The sequence below is a fragment of the Polypterus senegalus genome, unplaced genomic scaffold, assembly GCF_016835505.1.
Source record: "Polypterus senegalus isolate Bchr_013 unplaced genomic scaffold, ASM1683550v1 scaffold_4038, whole genome shotgun sequence".
Classification (NCBI taxonomy): Eukaryota; Metazoa; Chordata; class Cladistia; order Polypteriformes; family Polypteridae; genus Polypterus; species Polypterus senegalus.
The window spans coordinates 2,072-25,000 of record NW_024377732.1 but is presented as its reverse complement, the minus strand read 5'-3'; the positions used below and the strand labels follow the sequence as shown (position 1 = coordinate 25,000).

At 41.6% G+C, this 22,929-nt stretch overlaps 1 protein-coding gene across 3 annotated transcripts; it reads left to right on the top strand.

Annotated features, from left to right (window-relative positions):
• Nucleotides 1-1,919: 1,919 nt before the first annotated feature.
• acox1 (acyl-CoA oxidase 1, palmitoyl) lies at nt 1,920-21,601 on the top strand. 3 transcript variants are annotated; one of them, XM_039742466.1, is made up of 11 exons: nt 1,920-2,272; nt 10,655-10,814; nt 12,560-12,720; nt 14,394-14,501; nt 14,591-14,710; nt 14,795-14,910; nt 15,108-15,277; nt 20,578-20,740; nt 20,862-21,052; nt 21,200-21,379; nt 21,463-21,601. In XM_039742466.1, the coding sequence occupies exons 1-11, from the start codon at nt 2,164-2,166 to the stop codon at nt 21,584-21,586; spliced, it is 1,602 nt and encodes a 533-aa protein (XP_039598400.1). In that variant the 5' UTR covers nt 1,920-2,163; the 3' UTR covers nt 21,587-21,601. The 3 variants fall into 3 exon arrangements, with proteins under 3 accessions (XP_039598400.1, XP_039598399.1, XP_039598401.1); XM_039742465.1 differs by lacking the exon at nt 12,560-12,720 and adding an exon at nt 13,789-13,949 and having other exon boundaries at nt 1,925-2,272; XM_039742467.1 differs by lacking the exons at nt 1,920-2,272; nt 10,655-10,814 and adding an exon at nt 13,789-13,949 and having other exon boundaries at nt 12,614-12,720.
• Nucleotides 21,602-22,929: the final 1,328 nt, after the last annotated feature.

Sequence of the window (22,929 nt, the reverse complement as noted above, 5' to 3'; positions counted from 1 at the left end):
GGAACCACTATTAAGTCTCCTACTTGCACGTTTCCTCGGAGCAGTTGGCAGAAATACAATACAAATAAAATAAACACATAAATGATAAGTATACATGCCATTCAGTATACTGTATTTTGCATATCTATCACAGAGTCATATATCTTCTTCTTCTCTATTACGCTACCGCGGCTGTTCGTTTGTCTGCTAAGGATTTTAAATCACCTGTAGCTCGCAAACCATTTAAACTATCGACCTGAAATTTGGTACACATCTACTACGTGACGTCTACTATCCGCTTTTGGGTGAAGACTGACCTCCAAGGTTATTCCTATTTTTATTTATTTTTTTTTATTATAGAATCAACTCTCGCCAGCAGTGCAGCGCATGCGTACAGGCGCCGTTCTCATCCCGTCCACATTCGCCGTCACTTCCCCTACCTCTTCAAGTCTTAAATCATTCTTGATGCAGATTGAAGACTTTAGGTGCCAGCTTAAGAGAAAAATTAAGGAAACGTATTAAGTAATAGCAACACAACGTGAAAAGATGCCGACGAAAGAAGAGAAGAAGCGATCCGCTAGGGTGGAGAAAGCAAGAGCTGCTCAGGAAACAGCAAGTGCATCAACCTCTGAGCAAACGAATGCTAAACGTACAAAGAAAGAGGATAAAAACTAGGAATGCTCAAGTCAAGTGTATTCACTGCACGTTATCGTGCCGCGCGCCGTTACTGGTAACATATATATATATATAATACATATTTTCAAATATTATTTATACTGTAAATGATTTACTGTTCAGCAACCTTACAACCTGTGGGAAAAACTGTGTGGTGCGAGTGTCAAACGGTCAGTATTATTCACGAGAAAGAGGCTGTGTGTAGGAATGCTGAAGTGTTTAGTAACAGATAAGGAAACCTTAAGGCTTGCAAAATGCAAGCAACCACTACCTAGCAATATAAAGCTTACTAAAAGAGTTAAAAACTGTAACATTACTGTGCACTTACACACCCAAATATAAAATTATTGTGCATTTACATAGCCAAATATAGTGCCACCAAACCAGATTAAGTGAGACAGGGAGCTATACTCACAATTCTTGAAAATGTGTTTAAATATGACAGACCTGACTCGCAGGGGCCACAGTGGTGCATGGTACTGGGGCTGCATCACACATCCAGCAATGTGGTTGTTGTCTGTCTGTAATTTCCACGTTCTCCCTTTGTCTGTGTGGCCTTTTTGCCCACACCCCTAAAGACAAACTGGTCCATCAGCCTAACCAGTACAATGCGGTTGTGTGTCAATGAGTGCATGAACGGATCGTTTCCTGCGTTGTACCCGGAGTGCGCCGGCAGCGACCTTCTACGGGATTTTTTTTTAATGCTACTTTGGCAACTGGATTTGTGAAGCAGCCCAACTGTGAGTCTGTAGTAAAACTACGAAGGCAACAAACAGGTCGACACATCAGAACTGAAGTGTCCTGGGCCATCCGAAGGAAAGTATTGAGCATTCATGGCATACACGTTTGTCTATTGTTTCATTACTGACAGAAGACGCATCAGAGATGCTTAACGATACTTACTGTACTGACTGTTCCAAAGGAAACTTGGAGAGAAACCACGTCCGTAGCGCCTCTATTTTAAAGTAATTATATACAACACTTTTGGCCCAAACAGCCTGCCATCGGACAGTGTCACGTGATACCCGATCACGTGATGAGTAGTACAGCGTAGGGCGCTATTTGCTACGTGTAGATTCTCAGGAACTTCAGTGAGATACACGACACGTTATGAGTGTCATCTTGCAAATGTTGTACATTATTTTTTGAACGATTCAGAAACTGAGATGTAACTGATAAAAAAAGTCGTGGCAGAATTTGTCCTCACTATAAACAACCATTATCCTTGAGCAAAGTACACTTCTCTCGAGTCACTCCAGTTCTCTTGTAACGTTTCACCGCGACTGGCATGACCTCACCTGCCAATCACAAGATGAGGTCGAGCTCGAATAGTCCGCGGCTTGTCCATCAACGTGAAACACCACCCACAAGACGAATACTCGCTCTTACTGCCCGCCCTTCTGAAGGTTTATTATTCCGCGTCAATTTGAAGCGCCGCCTTTCCTGGTATTGCTGAGAACCGCCGAGTCCGAACGGGGTGCACTGTCTTACCTTCTTTAAAAAACGACCATGAATCCGGACCTACGGAAAGAGCGTGAGGCTGCAACCTTCAACACCGAACTCCTGACCCACATCTTGGACGGAGGCTCCGAGCGGACTCGGCGGCGGAGAGAGATCGGTAAGGTTTGACGTAGGGGGGTTTGTGTCCACTTCGGCCTGGGCAGTGCAGTGAAGGTTTTTCAATGGCTGACGGGGAAATTAATGCAATCCCGGGTTTTGTTCCACTAGGTTTTGAATGAGCTGCCTAAATAATGTATTATGAACAGTGTTGGTCAGATTCACGTTCGTGCTGCCGTGTGTAGGACTTTTTTGGAGCGCCTATCTGTACTACGGCAGGTTCGAGAATCCTTGTCAGGTGGATCCGTCAGTTGTAGCAGCATCGACCACTGCGGGCAGGTGGCATTAGTGTCACGCGCCCACTCCTTACCTCCTTTTAACTCCTTTTTGCTTGTTAACGGAACAAGCAAATGGGGGGACTAAAACATCAGTGTGAGGAACAGGCTTCAAGGTTCAATGTTCCTGTTTAATCACATTTTTGCAAGAAAGCATTCATTTTGCATTATCATTTGGATTGAATAACAGTTACATTAAAATAATACAGACAAGACCGGTTAAAACTTACGCAAATTCTAAAATATTTACATTGTTTGTTTCTTTGCCAACTTCTAGTACGTTTTTACCTAAAATGGTTGTATGTTAGATACATATACAAGAATCAACGGATTTACAGTATAATACTAGTTTGTGCCATCTACAGAAGTTTTCAGACAGCATTTCCATCATTGGTTGTATTAATAATGGAGACGAGTTGGAGTACAAGAGATATGTGGAGGACTTTGTTTTGTGGTGCAAGGTGGACAGCCTGCAGCTTAACCTTAAGACTAAAGAGTTGTGGATTTCTAGTGCGTCAAGGAGTCTCTGAGACCAATCATGGAGGTGGTGCAGAGCTACAAGTACTTGATGGTCCATATGAACAGCAGTATAGAATGAACTGAGAACACAACTTCTCTGTATACAAGAATGACCAGACTAGACTGTACTCCCCTAGGAGACCCGGGTCTTTTGACGTGTGCAGCAAGCTGCCGGAAAAGTTTTGCTAGTCCATTTCAGTCAGTGTAGTATTCCATATAGTGGTCTCTTGAGGAAGCAACTTGAGTTCAGGTGATGCGAAATGCCTTAACAAACTTCTCCGTAAGGCCAGCTCCATCACATGACAGACTCTTGACACTGTGGACAAGAGGATCGATGGTGGCAAAGTTGGATGCCATCATGAACAATTCTGCTGCCTATGCCCTCCAGGAGGTGATTTCTGGGAGTACTCTAAGCCAAAGGCTCATAACTGCGCGGTGCAATAAAAAAGAGGACCTTTACTCATTGTGGACATTAGGCACTTCAGTGCTTCCTCCTAATGCCCAGTCCTTCACTTCTGCTAGAAGAGTGCAAGCTGCAATTCACTGTAGTTATTTTAGCATAATATGTGTTTATTATATACTTTAAATCTATTGTCTTACATTCTACTTTGAGTCGACATCTGTGTATTTTATATTTTTGTGTTTTTACTTTTGCTGCAGTAGGCAGTTTTGCATTTCCCCTTAGGCATCACTAAAGTATATCTAATCTAATATGAAAAACATCTGGATATATTCAACAGTAGCATCATTGAACAAATGTAAAGCAGAAAAAATAGTTTACCAACAACAAATGAAAATAAGAGGCTGCACTAAGAAGTTCAAATAGCAGGTTGTGATGGCAAGAAACATTTTATAATTATGCAATGAGCTTGAGAAGCAAGATCAACAAGGTAATATGAATGGATTCTTTAAAATGGTCAAGAAACTTGCACAATCTAGGGTGAAAGTGACTACTAATATCAAAGATCTAGATGGCACTTTGCTCACTGAGCAGGACACAGTGATGAAGAGACAGAAAACCAATAATGAGGAGATGTATACAAGCTCTCAGGGGAACATCAGTGCTGCAGAAATGGATGATGATTGAAATTACGCAGATGGAGAGGTGGAAACAGAAACTCCACCAGTGAGATCAGAAATCGAAGAAGTGATCAAAAAATTAAAATAGTGGGAAAGCACCAGGGCATGACAACATACCAGTGGAGTTATATAAAATTTGGAGGAGACCATATGATTGACATTCTTCATCAACCTTAAATGTATGGGAAGTAGGACAGTATCCAATTAATTAGACACAATTGGTATTGATACCACTTCTGAAAAAAGGTGATTTGTCAGACTGCTTCAGTTACAGATTGATTTAACTTTTTTATGCTAGCAAGATACTCTTATCAGTGATTTATGAGCAGCCTAAAGATATAAATGGAGGTTGAAGTTTCTGTGGAGCTAGCAGGTTTTCAATTCAGGCAAAGAACAAGAGACCCAATAGTAAACATAAGAGCAGAGAAAGCAAGAAAATCCAGTACTCCGTTAATACTTCTGTTTTCTTCAGATGCAGTGTCATGTAATCCTCTCTGGATTGTAATGTCAGAGATTGGTTTTCCTGCACATATTATTAAACTCGTTTTTCAGTTATATTGAAGGCAGCATGCAGTGATCAGTTTGTTAGCGAGAGAAACAGAATTAAGTGTGATATGAGGCTGGGGTATATTACCTCCCTTTACCTTTTTAATCTTTGTGCACAAAAGGGATACAAGAAAGGATTTAAAATTGAAGAAAATATCATTAACAATTTGAGATATGTGGCTGATACTGTGTTGATAGCTACCTCTGAATGTGATTCACAAGAACTTAGCAGATCAAGTAAATCAAGCAGGTGAATAAAGCAGGTTTAACGATAAATGCAATGAAGACAAAAATAATGGTGTCTATGAGAGGACATCACACAATGAAATTAACTATTGTAGAAAAGGTACAGGAGTAGGTGGAAGACAGAAAATGGCTATAGCTCATAATGTAGTGCAGGCATCTGGGAACATCTGGCAAAGCAGGGACACCAACCACAATGGCAGCGAACAGTTGACCTTTATAAACACTTCTATGGCTGATTGCAACATATGAATGTGAAAAGTGTATACAGGGGCTCCTCGGGTTACAACGTCTCGACATACAACGTTTTGAGTTTACAACAGTCACTCCCAGCTGAAATGAGTTTCCTCCGCAGGGTGTCTGGGCTTTCCCTTAAAGATAGAAGCTCAGTCATCCGGGAGGGGCTCAGAGTAGAGCCGCTGCTCCTCCGCATCGAGAGGAGTCAGATGAGGTGGCTCGGGCATCTGATCAGGATGCCTCCTGGACGCCTCCCTGGTGAGGTGTTCCGGGCACGTCCAACCGGGAGGAGGCCCTGGGGAAGACCCAGGACACGCTGGAGGGACTATGTCTCCCGGCTGGCCTGGGAAAGCCTTGGGATTCTCCCGGAAGAGCTGGAAGAAGTGGCCGGGGAGAGGGAAGTCTGGGCCTCTCTGCTTAAGCTGCTGCCCCCGCGACCCAACCTCGGATAAGCAGAAGAGGATGGATGGATGGACAGTCACTCCCACAAAAACGTACAAAAATGGGAGACGTAAGTGTTTCGGCTTACAACAACAACATTTATTTATATAGCACATTTTCATACAAAAAGTAGCTCAAAGTGCTTTACATAATGAAGAATAGAAAAATAAAAGACACAGTAAGAAAAACAAAATAAATCAACATTAATTAACATAGAATAAGAGTAAGGTCCAATGGCCAGGGTGGACAGAAAAAAAAAAAAAAAACTCCGGATGACTGGAGAAAAAAATAAAATCTGTAGGGATTCCAGACCATTAGACTGCCCAGTTCCCCCCGTTAGCGTCATACTTACAGACTACGTGGGCGAACTAGTTTGGTTGTGCGTAGCGGAAGAATATGCAGTGAGTGAGGGAGTTGGCAAATTAGTTTGGTTGCGGAGGGCACATGTGTTCTGTTTGTGTTGATTTGTTTGGTGACTTTTTGGCTCTTATCATGGCTCCTAAACGAAAGTCAGAGTCTTTAGATGCTAGTGCTTCGAAGAAGAGGAAACACATCACGATGGAAGTGAAATCAGATACTGTATTGTAAATAGATCAGAAGGCATAAAGGTAAGGATTTTTTTTTTTTTACACTCATTTTTTATGTTAGTACAGTACAGTATATTTATGTCCTTTTTCTGTGGCTTAGTTGTGTTTTTATGTTCTAGATTATGATTTTGCAAATGTGTTAGGATAGGTAAGTGATTGAGGATAGGGTGTGTTTCGACTTAAACCAAAATTCGGGTTACATCACTATTGTAGGAACGGAACTGTGTCATAACTCGAGGACCCCCTGTATTAAGAAAGATGGCCAACAGCAGTTAGAAGCTTTGAAGATCTGATGTTATCAGAGGTTGTTGAGGGTTTTTTGGATGGAATACAAAACAAATTGATGGGTTTTACACAGAGGTCCTCAATCGCAGTCCTGGAGGGCCACAGTGGCTGCAGGTTTTTATTCCAATCCAGTTTCTTAATGAGAATCAATTATTGCCGATGAAGCACTTATCGCGCAAGTGACATTTTTAGGCTTTATTTTAGTGGTCTGGCTTGTTAAGGTCGTCTAACCCCCCAATAATTGCATTAGCGGTTTTAAATGGCTTCGTATTACCAATAAGATGAAAATGACAAAGCAGCCAGCAGTTCTCCGTCTAACTTGTTTCCATTTACGCCTGTGTAGATTCATCATTCACTATTTAGTTCAATAGAACACTTAAGCAAAAAAAGGGACAGACTGAAAATGATCAGTTTTAAGCTTCAAAACATTTGGATGATCTCGTTAGAAAGATACAAATCTGCATTGTAAGAACCTAACATCTCAGACCAAGAAGCCATAAAATGAAATAATGTCTGAGATTGGTAAGGATTGGTGTCCAATTAAACACTTGGGTTGGAACAAAAACCTGCAACCATTGCGGCCCTCCAGAATGGATATTGCCCACCCCTTGAGTTTATGGAGGAGCAATAAACGATGATTGCCTTTAGAATGTATGTGTTTCATATTAATATTCCAATTAAGTTTATTATCTGGGGCAGTTTCTAATTATGTATATTAAGTCACTATTTCTGCCTCATCCTCCAAAATAGTGATGGATAAATATTACTATTTCCACCTCTTAAACTGATGTAACATTACTGTGTCCTCTAGTCATGGGGTATGTGAGATTTGCGGACCGCAGTCATTGATCTCATTCCCAGCCCACATCAGTTTGAATGACTAAAAATCAATGCCCATGCGCACTTTACTAACAGAGTCCCAACTTTCCAGCTTCTCTTTGTGACAGCCAATCAAGTGCTGCCATTTGGAGCCTGTGCTGTACAAAAAGGTAACATGTTAACAGGTATGGCGAGTTCTGCTGCAGTTTTTATCCACTCAGTCTGTTTTTCTTTTCTCCATTCTGTTTAAGTACATAAAACTCAAGACGACAGACAGACAAGCTTTTTGTGTTTGTGAGGTTCAAAGCACCAGTGTTCCTTATTTCTCATCACTGCATTATAAGCATTGTTCTTATGGGTGAACATTCATTGTTTGTCAGCTGTCATGCACACAAAGCCTGCCCCTACAACTAAAGAAACAGTCAATCCTTTTTTGTTTTATCACAGTAAGTCGTTGGATTATGTCACATTAGGAGACTGAAATCACATCGGCGTGCCAGCGACTCTCTCCGACTCACTAAGATTATGTAAATGATGTATACGACTGCTAGAAAAGTCGCTTAATGTGACATCGCTTTTAAAGTTATTTTTCATTTCTTAGTCCAGGTTTATACTTCACGCAAGCATTTTACTGTTTATACTTGTGTGCATACTTTACGTAAATCTGGAAGATTCCACCAGGTGGCAGTACGAGATATTATCGTGGTGAGAACAGGTTCAGCTTCGCTGTGTTGTGAATTGCCTGGAGTACCCATTAAATTCCGATGACACCTTACCGCAGAATGATTTTTAATGCTTAAATCCATCAGTCCAGGGATGTGTCCTTTCCAGCAAGCATTGAGTACGAGGCAGAAACAATCCCTAGACAGGACATCAGCTCATCGCAAGGTAAATACAAGCACTCGCATACACACTAGCGTCATTTTAGTGTCACCAAATCTGCATATCTTTAGAAGGAAACCGGAGCACACTGTGGAAACCCGGCAGGAAAACATGTAAAGTCCAGGTAGGGTACACCAGCGACGTGACACCCTGCGAGACAGCAGTGCTACCGCTCCGCCACCGTGTCACCCCCATGTGTGTAATTATTTATACCATTCATATTTAAATGAAATTTAACAATTTATCTGTGAAATGTAACATACATACAAGTATAAATCTAAGGATTCTAAATGTGCAGAGAGTTGGAATATCATACATTTAATGTGTACTGTGTGGTGATCGCTGCTCATCGCTGCTCTGCGCTGCTGTCAGGTCAGGAGGAAGCCCCAGAAAAAAAAAAAAAGACTGCACAAAAGATGGTATGTGAGACTTTTAAAATGTATTGTGTCATTGCAATCGGGAATATGTTACGCTTGAATATAAAAGCACCACAAATGCATCTGTATGTCGGCATTTTGCTTCACCACATCGAACCATCCAAACATCAAAGCTCGCACATCAATCCAGTAGGAACCTCGAAGCGGCTTTTTGTCACATGTAGATAGTAACTAGAGACTCTGACGTCACGTTCCAACTTTTATCACACCGGACCCCCAGACTTTTTTTTTAATTTTATTGGTTTTATTGAAATATCACAACGTTCCATACACATAGATCAATTTTACAAGAATAGGATTGAAAACAAATCAACCCTCACCCCTGAAAAAGAGAGCATGGGCAGCAGAATAAAACTTAAACCTAGTAAAAATAAGTAAATACTGTAGATAAATTAATAAGTGAACATAGATGAATGGAGAAGAAGAAAAAAAGGAATAGGGAGAGAATCTGCTTCCTCAGTGCTTTAAGAGCTTATTCTAAAATGTTATTGATTAGATCCTGCCAGGTTTCGAAACATTTCTGCACAGATCCTCTAAGTGAGAATTTGATTTTTTCCAATTTCAAATAATATAAAACATCAGTTACCTACTGACTTAAAAGAGGAGAATTAGGATTCTTCCAGTTGAGCAAGATGTCTGCGTGCCAGTAGTGTAGTGAAGGCAATCACAGTTTGTTTGTCCTTCTCCACTTTAAGCCCATCTTGAAGAACACCAAACACAGCTGTTAGTGGTTTTAGGAGGGATTGTGACTCCAAGGCTGTCTGAAAGGCATTTAAAAAGTTTGGTCCAGAATGATGTTAATTTGGTGCAGGCCCAAAACATGTGATCCAGTGAGGCTGGAACTTGATTGCAGCGTTCACAGGTTGGATCTTGCCCTGGAAACATTTTGGACAATTCTTAGCGAGACAGATGTGCTCGATTATATAATTTTGAATTGAATAATTGTATGCTTTGTGCATATGGAGCTCGAGTGAATTCTCTGCATTGCTACCTTCCACTCCTTTTCTGATACGTTGATTAAGAGATCTTTTTCCCAGTGTCCTCTTGGATCTTTGAAAGGGAGGGACAGTAAAATGGTTTAATATACTGCAGAAATGCTGTCTAAGTCCTTGAAACTGATCAATATTTTTTTCAGCATAGAGGGAGGTGAGAGGTGAGGAAAATCTGGCAGGTTCTGTTTAACAAAGTTTCTAATTTGAAGATAGTGGAAAAAAATGTGTTGCTGGAAAGTTAAATTTAGACTATAATTGTTGTAGGATGCAAAGACGTTGTCTGTGTACAGGTCTCTAAGTGATTTAATTCCAAATGTTAGCCAGACATTAAAAACTGCATATGTTTGCGAGGGTTGAAAATGGTAGCTCTTGTGCAGAGGTGCCACAGATAAAAGATTCGGTATCTTAAAATGCTTCCTACACATGTTCCATATTCTGAGTGAGTGAAGCACTATTGGGTTATTAGTATATTGGCGATAATTTGCATTTATTTATTTTTTTTGCTGGTACTGCAACTCACACACACATCACGTTAATTTCTGAGGACCTGCACAGAGGACGTGTCAAATAAACACTGGGAACGTGTGGCAGCCATGATGAGTGCGCATATGCATTCTGAGCGTGAAGTATAAATGAGCCCTTAGTCTTCCTGACATTCAGACTAGGAGAGTTCTTATTGCACTAATTTCCTATACGGTCCTCTTGATTTAAGTCATGGCTTTCATCCTCCACAGATATGTATGGAGTCATTAGCATACTTGATAAGGAAGCACCAATCATTGTTGTGTTTCAGTTCACTTGCATACGTAGTAAGGGGGAATGAGCACAGCCTTGAGGAGCTGCTGTATTCATACTGACAAGACTAGAACAAATGGTTCACATTGAGTAAACAGGTGATAAATTTATGAATTGCTTCTTTAAAATTTCCACAACTGTGACCTAGAGAAGATCCGTAAGGACCAAATTCTTTTCTCTGTGTTTTTGTGTGAGCGGTTCTTGTAATATCCCTTCACTTGCCCGTCTTTCCCTTGCTCTTTTAGAATCGTTGGTGATTGGTGACCCCGACTTTTGCCATGAAGACGCAAACTTCCTCTCCCGCAGTGAACGCTATGAAGCAGCAGTGAAGAAAAGTGCCCTGATGATCATGAAGATGAGGGAGTATGGCATCTCAGACCCCGAAGAGATCTACTATTACAAGTGGTGCGTACAAAGGGAGAAGAGGTTATGTGGCAGGAGAAGGTGTGTGATGGCTGGTTGGCTGGCTGATAGACTGGTTAGAATTTGGGAGACATTGAAATAGACATGGAAAACATTGGGATGGATGGAAATTCTGTTTGTAAAGGCAGAAATGTTTGGTTTTCAACACTTTAAATAAAAACAGAGGAATTCGACTCTGTGGGCACATTTTGGATCTGGATCAAAGAGTGTCAATTCAGAGAAAGCTAATCCACATTCACGCTGAGCAAGTCTGATGACTTCGCATGCACCTTCTTGCTCTTTTACTTCTCTGCATTACCCTTCAGGAAAACACTTTTTGGAGTATAAAACTTTGTACGTATATCTTTCTGCATTAACAGACGTTCAAGTTGCCCATGCCGTAGGCACTGACACACTCCCATACCATGACAGATGCTGGCTTTTGGACCTGATGCTGATAACATCTTGGATGGTCCTTTTTTGCTTTGGCCTTAAGAACATGATGGCTGTTTTTGCCAAATCTTTTTGAAATGTTATCCACAAAACACAAATCCCTTGTGTCCACGGCACTTCTCAACAGTGTTGATGTATGGCTTCAGCTTTGCATAATAAAACTTGCATCTGTGGATGCAATGGTGAATGGTGTGATTTACTGAAATATTCCCAAACGCAAGTCATAATATCCATTACAGATGAAGGATGGTTTTAAGACGGTAACATGCGAGCGACCACATATCATAAACATTCAGAAGTGATTTTCGTTCTTGCCCTTTATACCTGACCAGATTCCTATGAATCTTTTAGTTATTTTCTGCACTCTGTATTGTTCTCAAAGTGCTGAATTATTCGCTAAAGCATCTGTTGGCAAATTGGTGATCCATCCTTGCTCTTTAAGGACTAAGCCTTTTCTAGAATCTAGGACCTGATTGCCTCACCTGTTTCACAGTATACCGTCTCAAGTGTTTTGGATTTGGGGATTTACAGCATCAAATTGATCTGGATCTGTACTGTTGTGTATTCACATACAGATACTGCCACAGTACTTTTGGGGTATCATTTTGGCTCCATTTCAGTCCCTCCATGGGTGTTGTTCTCTATTTATATTTGACTTTCTCTTCGGTATATGTAAATTTGCTGAGCTGTTTTGGTGACTATGGGAGTTGGAAACATTATGTGCCCATATTATCAGTAGTTGAATTTCAAGGCCAAGCTGAGGTGCAGAGGCTCATGTAATTCAGCGGATGTCATGGTGACACAGAGCTTCAGGCTTATCATGGTCACGTGAGGCTATGAAAAAGACACTCCCAGGGACCTGCCTCCTGGTCTTTGCCACAATGCCCTTTTGTCTGTTTAACAAGCAAGAGTCAGTCATTTATTTTCTTCTAAGTGGTCAAAAGGTTAGAGACACTTGTGTTTATGCCCCTTGATTTACTGCATCACAGTGGACAAATTATGTAAGAAACAGAATGAGGAGAAGGACTAATGCAGCTTGATACCAGAAGTCATGAAGCTAGCAGGTTATGTTCTGGTGCAGTGATCTTTCTCTTCAGAAACAGCCATCTTTTAATACTACTCTCCCCTGCTTCTTTTGAAATTGCTGACTTTAAGTTAAAGAGAGTAAGGAAATGGATTTATCTCAAATTTGTAAGGGTGTTTTTTTTTTTTGATCTTTGAGAATATATGCTCAAATCTGTGTCCTTTTAAGTGGCTGTCCCTGATAGCCATGTTTGTCTGTCTGCCCTCTCCAGCATTGCAAGTGGAAGCCACCCAGAAGCTATTGGTCTCCATTTCGCCATGTTCCTTCCAACCTTGAAGAGCCTCTGCACACCTGCTCAGATGGACAAGTGGCTTCCCCTGGCACTGTCTTTCCAAGTCATTGGCACATATGCACAGACAGAGATGGGGCATGGTCAGTGTGCCACTGCCTGGCTTGGCATGCTGATATTTGGGCAGTATTGTTGGGGAGAAGGGTGTGGGTTAGTTGGCTACATGAGCATCCATCCATGGTGCCACAGTGTATAACATTCACAGCTCAAGAGTCCTGGGTTTGAATCCTGGTCTGGTGGTTGCTAGCATGGTGTCTACACATTCATCCCATATTGCTATGGCTTGTAATTTTGAGCACTATGTCTGATTATTTGATGGCATGTACATTGGCCCTAATTAAATGAATCTGGTAGTGTACATGAGTGTGTCCTGCGATGAACTGGATGCTTCCTCTGTTGTATTTGATACTGTTGGTATAGGGTTTAGCCCCAGGACTCTGAACTGGATTAAGTGGTGTTGATGATGGATGGATGGATATAGTTGGCCAATGATGGCACTCATTAGTGTGCCTATTTGAGTTGGGTGTATATCTATTTGAATATCTACTTGCACAAGTTTCTGTGTATGTGGGTTTGTCTCCACATTTGGGTTGGTCCCTAGTGACTTTCTGACATATTTGACCTCTTTGAATGCCTCCTAATCATGGTACAAAGAGCATGGAGAGAAATGTTTAGAAATTTCTGACCAATTCAGCTGCTTTCATTCTAGAACAAATTATGAACACATTGCATTTTTGGCTTTCTACTTCTGTTTTCTGATGATCACCCTCTGTCTAACTAAACAAGACGCCTCCGTAATTGATATCCATGATCTGACCAGAGTGGATGGCAGCTTAGTAGGTAGACTGATGTAATTGGTGGATCCTGTAATTGGTGGATCCTGTAATTGGTGGTGGTTTCTCCTGTATGGAATAACATCTGAATGACCCCCAAGGTGAGCACGCCTGTGGGAAATGAATAATAAGATGACTATGTCGCATGGCTGAAGAGGGCAGCAGGTTCTCTACAGTAGTGAGCATATCAAAACCAACCTGTCAGCAATCACATTCTTCCCGTGCTGCACTGCCTCTTGATTTGTAATAATTTGCATGAGGGGCTCATACTAACTTGCTGATCTCTACCTCCTTGCTGCTGTTTTAACTCCTCTGCAGCTGTGTACACCGAGGGCGCCCAGAGCCCCTGGACCTCCACCTGGGGATGTTTCTACCCACACTGCTGAACCAGGCCTCGCCTGAGCAGCAGGATACCTTCTTCATGCCAGCCTGGAACCTGGAGATCATTGGCACCTACGCTCAGACTGAAATTGGCCATGGTAACGTACCAATTTGCAGGCTGCTTGTAAAAGGTGTTGGGAAGCCTGCGTCACGCATTCTGCATTTCATGGAGAAATTGATACAGGCCTCTCTTTGACTGCTGTCTTTTCATGTGGCATTTATTTCATGTTTTCCACACATGGACAGTATTCATATTGATATATTCTTAGAGTGTAGTACTCCCAGCTGCTATACATGCTGTGGGGATCCCACCTTATGAGATGTACTATTGAGCTGGCCCAGAGCTATCGCTCAAGTTCTCATTTGGCAGCTGAATTCTGAAATTGGATTGAAAAATGAACAGGTAAGCTTCTGTCTTGCCCACTGCCATTTCCTTCTTTTCTCACATTTGGTGATGCATCAGGTATGAAATCTAAATTTCTTGATCACACTGTGTCTAGGAAATCTGTGTTCTGCAAAAATACAACTTGTCTTTTTTTTAGGCACGCACATCCGGGCACTTGAGACTACAGCAACCTTTGACCCTGCAACTCAGGAGTTTGTACTCAACAGTCCAACTGTCAGCTCCATCAAGTGGTGGCCTGGTGGATGTGAGTGTTCCTTCATGTAGGGCCAAGCCTTTTTGGTAGCCATGTAGAGCTCCTTGTTATTCATGCCATCCTGCTTTCTTCCACACCAGTGGGGAAGACATCAAACCATGCAATTGTCCTGGCGCAACTATACACACAAGGCCAGTACCATGGCCTCCACGCTTTTATTGTGCCCATCCGGGCAATGGGAACCCATGAGCCTTTGCCAGGTGAGTGACACTATTGATCCTTGGCCTTTTAACTTGATATTTAATCGTCAATAGTGAGGGTTTTATTTAAACTGCCTTTCTTAGGTGTCGTGGTTGGAGACATTGGACCTAAGTTTGGTTTTGATGAGATAGACAATGGGTTTCTGAAGCTGGAGAATGTCCGCATCCCAAGAGAAAATATGCTGATGAAGTATGCTAAGGTAAATGGGTGGGATAATTGGGAAGGCACTTCTGTTGGCAAATGGATTCCAGCCAAGTCCAAACCAGGATCCAGTTGACAAGCAGCTAAGTGGTCACAGTGACCTTTCGGGAGACCTTTGCAATCACCCAGGCTTGCTTTGGATGCAAAGTTCCTAGTGTCTTAATAATGTGATTCTTTTCTTTTCTTGCTGTCTAGGTGGAGCCAGATGGAAGATACATAAAGCCTCCAAGTGATAAGCTGACATACGGTACCATGGTGTTCATCCGTTCTATGATTGTTGGGGAGTCTGCAAAGGCGATATCGAAAGCATGCATCATTGCCATCCGTTACAGTGCTGTCCGTCGTCAGTCTGAGTTACGCCCTGGGTAAGCTAATGTCAATTGAGCTTTCAGGCATAGTAACAATACCAAAAACAACAAGAATAATAGGTTGATAATATATAAACAGTATGTGTTTCTCTCTCTCTCTCTCTCTCTCTGTGTATATATATATATCTATCTTTCACTTTTTCCACCGTGTGCTTTGTTTCCGCAGTAGCTGCACTTATGAATATGCTTGTATGTATCACATGCTTCATATTTTTTTGCTGCCTTCTCAATTGTGTAATTCGGTTTTTGTTCAGCACTCTTTGGAACTGTTGCTTTTTATTTGTGCACTGCGTCAGTTCACGTGAGCCGCTCAGTGTACATGCATCGAAGGTTTCCAGCTGTGCTGGTGCCATCTCATGCGATGTCCACGGCTGTATTTAATGTTAGCTAAGACCCGGCACTTAAAAGTTTCTCTCGCAGTTTCGCCGAGTTTGTGCCAAACACCACCCTGACCATCTCATCTTCCTCTGCATAAGCACAGTCCTTCACCCATGAATTTTTAGCGGCAGTGTTTCTATTGGATTGCTGCTGACGGACGGCCTTATATGGGCCGGCACTAAATTACGCCTCCCACGGACATCGAGCAGAAGTCTATTATAGTATATAGATGTAAAAGTAGGTTCCAGTTATGACCATTACGTGTAGAATTTCGAAATGAAACCTGCCCAACCTTTGTAAGTAAGCTGTAAGGAATGAGCCTGCCAAATTTCAGCCTTCTACCTACACGGGAAGTTGGAGAATTGGTGATGAGTGAGTGAGTGAAGGCTTTGCCTTTTATTAGTATAGATATACTGAACGCACGCTAAGGGGGTACGGACGAATCTGCTGTTGGCTTGCAGCTGCTGCTACCGAGCTGCGTGTTCTGCATGTCGCATTGCGCGATGATCATTTAAGAGCCTGTACAGCAGCTGTCCTTTTTGTTTCACTTCCTTCTCTCCTGAGATGTTAAAATGTCTCAGAGAAATTGTAAGTGGGGCGTGACATGCAAGTAGTCTCGCAGGACTTCAAAGTGGCTGCCTGAGATGATCATGTCTCGAACCAAACTTTTTTATATAATAGATAGATAGAGCCCTGCGTTGGGCTGGCGCAGGTTTGATTTTTGTCTTAAGTTGTAGGGGTGGGCTTGTGTGTTTGCTAAGGCTGACAGCTAAAGAGCACCTGGCTGGAAACACAATGCGTGTAAATGTGGAAAGAAGGAATGTGGGTGTTTTGGACCCTACAAACAGAACAGAGGCTCATCCATCTTTACGCTTTATCATCACGCTTTAAATCGGGTTTATTTTAAAATATATATATATATATATATATAATATTACAGTATTTATGCATGTACCACGCGCACATTTTTTCTCTCAAATTAGCATTAGAAAATCAGGTGCGTGTCATACAAGAGGAAATGTAATTCTGTAATGTTTACTTCTTCTGCTTGGGCTCGCTTGCTCGCGCTCTCTCTCTCTAAACGCTTCCCATACAATCATAACGCGTGTCGTACATGGGTACATATATATACGCTACCATGGCTGTCCGTTTATCCAGGATTTTAAATCACTTTCGGGGTGTGTTTTATTATATTGTAGAATCAACTCTCGCTGCATGCGTATGGGCGCTGTTCTCATCCCTACCACCACTGCCATAACTACCCCTACCTCTTCATATCTTAAATCATTCTTGAGGCAGATTGAAGACTTAATTGCCAGATTATGTGAAAAATTAAATAAAACTTACAAGGTAATTGCAACACAAACACTAACTTAATCAGTATTAACGCAAAAAGATGCTGACGAAAGAAGAGAAGCAGGCCGCTAGGGTGCAGAAAAGAAGAGCTGCTCAGGAAGCAGCAAGTGCATTAACCTCTGAGCGAACGAATGCTAAACGTACAGAGAAAGAGAATGAAAACTAGGAATGCTCAAGTCAAGTGTATTCACTGCATGTTATCATCCTGCACGCCATTACTGGTATTAATACAATATATGCGCGCTGGTTCAGCTGCAAGCTCACTTCTGTCTGTCACATATTGCTCGATGTGGGAAACCTTTAAAACTGGTAGCTGTTGAACCTGTTTGGTGGAGGAGACTATTTGTTCTTTTAATCTAAAGAAGGGAGCTAAAACAGAAAAGATTGTCAGCGTCACTGTTTGCTTGCTGTGTGTTTGAGTGCTGAAGTGTCAGCTACTTTTTGAATAAAAATGCTTTAAACTGTTCCTGTCTTCACGTCAATAAAGCGGATTTTCTTGGAAACCTGGACGCCGTGTCTCTTGTGAAAGTCTGTGACCCACACATCACAGTATATATGCACAAAAGAGGCTCTTTGTAGCTTCAACACCTGTAGATAATTTTAGTACATAATGAGTTAACTAATCAAACTTGCTATGTAATCAATCAGTCACATCCTTTAAAGTGTGAAGATCGATCACCCCTTAGTACCAGCTACAGCAATGAAAGGTATTCAGAGAATTGTGCAGCTCAACCAGAGACCCAGTTTGAGACAGTGCCGTCAAGAAGCCAAGGTGTAATTTTGTTTACTAATATTTTTTTAAGGGCTAAGACCAAAATTATATATCTCTCAAACGTCTAGAACACACACATTAACTCAGTAAAAATAGCAGTGACAAAAGAGTTTAATGCTAGAAAGTTTAACCTGATGTCCTATTATGAATACACATTCCAAAATACTACAAGCATTTGATAAACAAAATACATCATGCAAACCCATTAATTAATTGATTGAAGTATACATATAACATCAGTCCCCAATAACACTTTTATTGTACTTTCCAGTACTTTGCAGGATCAAGATAAATGGCCTTTAAAATAGATCACCCAGTTCCTTGCTCAGGAGGCGCATACTTGAATATACTTCTCTGCCCATCAGAAGTGCTCTTCTACCCTTTAGTTGGCATTGGGCATCCTTGTCATCATCAAAGGCTACTTTAGTGTGAAATTCACCAAATGAAAATATAGTGGTAATTCTTTACGCATGAATTTCTTTCATTCACACTCTGGCTTTCACTGGCTATTCTGTGTGTTTGTTTTTCACTCTTCTTTGTTATTCTCCATACATTCTTTAAACTTGGCTAATAAGGAACAATTTCCTGTCTGCACAGAAACCTCTCCTTATAACTCCATGTTGATAGGCAGTACTGTTTAAAGAGACAGCCCTGACATAAACATACAAATAAAGAGTGTCATATAGACAATATTTATACATTACATGAATGTAGAGTGGTTATAATCTAATATGAAAAAGTGAAAGCAAATCAAGATGTGGCAGTCCATACCATACATCCTGGTATTTTAGATGTTCATTCTTCCAGGCAGCTGTGGTCTTGCGTTGCTTCTACATCAGGAGTGTAATGAAGACCCTGATTGGGTCATTGACTGACCTTATAAAACTTACGGGAAGTGTCTTCATCCTTATCCATGGCAGCTTTTGGCGCACTACGATCGGTTTGGTCTTATTCAGCTAATTGCCCGTCCCCAAGGTGCTCTCGCCTCTTATACAGGGCATATATACAGAGATGGGTTTGTGAGGATGAAATTTTAGTGCATTTAATAACTTTTTTTTTTTTTTTCCTACTATGGACAGGCATTTGTATCCCTGTGACTTCTGTGGTTATTGTCTGTACCACTATCTTTACTATTTTTTTTTTCTTTTGAATAAACAGTAAAAGGTGGCACGGTGGCGCAGTAGGTAGCACCCATGGCACCTCGCAGTTAGGAGACCCGGGTTTGCTTCCTGGGTCTTCCCTGCGTGGAGTTTGCATGTTCTCCCCGTGTCTGGTTGGGTTTCTTTTCCACAGTCCAAAGACATGCAGGTTAGGTGCATTGGTGATTCGAAATTGTCCCTGGTGAGTGCATGGGGTGTGTGTGTGTGTGCCCTGAGGTGGGCTGGCGCCCTGCCCAGGGTTTGTTTCCTGCCTTGCGCCCTGTGTTGGCTGGGATTGGCTCTAGCAGACCCCTGCGACCCTGTAGTTAGGATATAGCGGGTTGGATAATGGATGGATGTACAAACAGTAAAACTCATTGTTTCAAGTCAGTTATAATTGGTGGTAAGTTGTAATACACATTTTGGGCAGTCCTCAATTCACTTCCCTCCTGAGCAAAATTCTATTCCCCATACACTGAAGATAAAAAGGAAAGTATCTTCTTTTAAAAAAAAAATAAAAATAAATAAATAAATAAAATGAAATAAAAACAATGTAAAATCATCCTGTTGTTTAATGCTATTGCAGTGGTCAGTGTGGAGCTCTATTTTTACACAACACCGATATAGGGTTGCCAGAAGTCCCTTATAAACGGGACATGTCCCATATTTGATCATTTTATTCCCTGTCCCATACTGACCTTTCAGGGACACCCAAATGTCCCTTTTTTTTAGTTCATTTTCATCCATCAATCCATCATCCAACCCACTATATCCTAACTACATGGTCACGTGGGGTTTGCCGGAGCCAATCCCAGCCAACACAGGACGCAAGGCAGGAAACAAACCCTGGGCAGGGTGCCGGCCCACCACAGGGCACAGTTCATTTTCAAATTTCGTAATAAAAGTACATTTTTACTACCTTCTTACGTTACTTAGTTGTAACTTTATAAGTAATTATACTTTCTTTTCTCAGATTCTCTTGATGAAAATAACCCAAAGGTAACGAGGAAACTCGTGTTTGCTGCCTGTTTGCAGCTTGTTCAGTTGCTTTAGTTGGCTGAGGACAGCGACACTCTTACCGTTTTGCTCTCCAGCCGTGCTGCTATGCAGTTCTTTATCAGCATTGCAACATACAGTGACTGTCAACAGAGTGTGTTGTTACTACTTGCCACAGCTCACTTTTTTTCTAACTGCCTGTATTAAATAATAATATTTCTCTGTTGTCTGTATTAAATAATGATTAAATGATTTCACTTTTGTTTTCCACATAGCCCATTAAAATCCTTGCTTTATGTTTTTAAATTGTGTCTCTGGGCATGTATAAATTTGTTTATATATAGTAATATAGAGAAAGATTTTAAGAATGTCCCGTATTTCTAATTTTCTAATCTGGCAACCCTACACCAATAGTAGTCTGGGAATTCCTTTCAGTCTGACCTCTTTGTGAAAAGCTCTTATAAATGTCAGTGTTTGGCCCCTGTAGGTTAACCACTCTGTTTATGATACTCATTTAAGGGTCAAAATAGGTTTCAGTATATGTTTACTTGTATGTAGGGCACTCATTCCTCATGGTGAGTTTGAGGCCTGCTGTGTAGACTGGGTTTTATGGTGTAAATTGGCTTCGAACTTTGAGCAATCCTTGTGTTTTGCAGGGAGCCTGAGCCACAGATCCTTGACTACCAGACCCAGCAGTTCAAACTGTTACCTCTTTTGGCTACTGCGTATGCTTTCCACTTTGTGGGTCAGTACATGAGACAGACGTACCATCGCATCACTGGGGATATCAATTTGGGAGATTTCAGTGAGCTTCCAGAGGTAAGAGTGTTATGGTTCACTTTTAACCATGTTGGATTAGGCAGATTTCTAGACAAGCCACTACTCTGACTAAAGGAATGTTACCCTCTGCCTGAATGAGTTTCTCATTCTTCTTCCACAGCTGCATGCACTGTCTGCTGGGCTTAAAGCTTTCACCACTTGGGTGGCTAGTGCTGGCATTGAGGTTTGCCGCATGTCCTGTGGTGGCCATGGTTACTCACATTGCAGCAGTCTTCCTAGTATTTACGTGAATTTTACTCCAACTTGCACCTATGAGGGTGAAAATACGGTTATGATGCTGCAGACTGCTAGGTAACATACAGAGATTTCTTTCAAGCCGGTTGTTCTTACATTTTGTTTTTTTTTTTCCAGTTTTGGTCTTTCATCAAATGCTTGTTTATTATGTTCTTTTGACCTTAGACATCACACACCAGTCTGTCTGTGTTCTGCTGTTCATAGGTACTTACTGAAGAGCTATACGCAAGCCAGTGCTGGCCAAAAGGTCAGTGGCATGGTATCATACTTGAATGAGATGTCCCAACAGCGGCTACAGCCTCAACAGGTGTCTGCCCGAAACTCTACAGTGAATCTCAAAGATCTGTCCAGTCTAGTTGAAGCTTATAAGATCAGGGCTTCCAGGTGAGTGAAGCTTTTTTCACTGATAAAATCAGACTAAACCTTTGGACCACACCCTAGTGAGTAGAGGTCTGCTCTTTATTCAGGTTGGTTGAACTGGCAGCCAAGAGCCTCCAGACAGAACTTCAGCTCATGAAGACAAAGGAGGATGCATGGAACCATTGCTCGATTGATCTGGTTAGAGCCTCTGATGTAAGTATTGCACTGTGAAGCATCAGTTAGTATTCATCTCAAAATGTCATTACATAGTAACACCATCACATCATGGGTCTAGGTCACGTGACTTATAGCTGTTTTGAATGGCCATTTCCACTGTCAAGTTGTACTGGTATACGCTGCAGATTTTAGTTTCAACCAGTTTCGCGGTCAGATCGTAATTTTACTTCAGATTAATCTCATTGTTTAATAACCTGGTATTTTTTTCCTCCAGTTGTACAGTACACATATTTAAGAAAAGTGGGTAATTGTAATCCGAAATGGTTTGCTGCAGCAGTGAGAGCGATAAAATAACACAAAACACAATTACAAATCCCTGATGGCTTCTTTTTAAATCCAGCTCCTCATCTTCTTTCTCCAGCAGCCCCAACGGCAAGAGCTGAAACTGCCTTGTGGCGTATTGATCCAGAGGCTTCTGTAAGTTGTAGCCTCTTTAGTGTTCCCTTTGGTTTTTTTTTTTGGGCATTGAAAAATTACATGTTTATAAAATCTCTCCTCTATATATTGAGAGAGAGGTATCAATTCCAAAACTGACAGGCACTGCACAAAGCTTTTAAGTAAGCGGAGTACCGCGCAAGAGGTTTATCACGTGTTTTAGCGCAACTGAGAAGGTTAAGGAGCAATGTGAAGGTAGACTGTGTTTAAGGGGTTTTTGCAGGGGCGTTTGTGTCCTCTTGGGGTGCGATCACCCCTCCAGCTTACACCCTCCCCCTCAGCTTTATTCACATTCTCGTGAATCAAGCGACTCTCTGTACCAGGTTCAGGTTCATGCAGCCGTGGTAATGTGTCTGCGTTGACGTGTTCTCAGCCTGGCCGATGTTCTTTCGTAGAACTGTAAGGTTGCAAGCCCAGAAACCATCTCATTTGGCGAGAGTTTGTATCTTTCTGTCGGTATAACCATTGAAGTGGAGCATGATCAGTTACCAAAGTGAAACCTTGACCCCACAAGTAATAACGAAGCGTTTCCACAGCCCATCTAATTGCCAAGCATTCCTTCTCAATTGTAGAATAATTATGTTCCCTAGGAAGTAATTTCCTACTCAAATACGTGATTGGATGTTCTCCTCCATCAAAAATCTGTGACAGGACTGCGCTTACACCAAACGCACTTGCGTCTGTTTGTAAGACAAAATCCTTTGTGAAATCCAGGTTTCTTAGAACCAGATAAGAAGACAAAGCTTTTTTCAAATCGCTGAAGGACATTCACAGATTTCTGTCAATAAGATAGGTGGGTTTTTCCTGCCTCTAGTAAGTTCTGTAAGAGGAGCAGCTCTATGTGCAAAGTTTGGAATGAACCTTCTGTAGTAACCAGCAAGCCCCAGAAAAGCGTGCACCTG

What these genes read in the sequence shown, in the direction of transcription:
- acox1 (XM_039742466.1), top strand. Translation starts at nt 2,164, where the DNA reads ATGAATCCGGACCTACGGAAAGAGCGTGAGGCTGCAACCTTCAACACC. An exon ending in CAGTCTGAGTTACGCCCTGG is followed by an intron (nt 15,278 to 20,577) that starts GTAAGCTAATGT and finishes TGTGTTTTGCAG; the next exon opens with GGAGCCTGAGCCACAGATCC. An exon ending in ATGATGCTGCAGACTGCTAG is followed by an intron (nt 21,053 to 21,199) that starts GTAACATACAGA and finishes TGCTGTTCATAG; the next exon opens with GTACTTACTGAAGAGCTATA.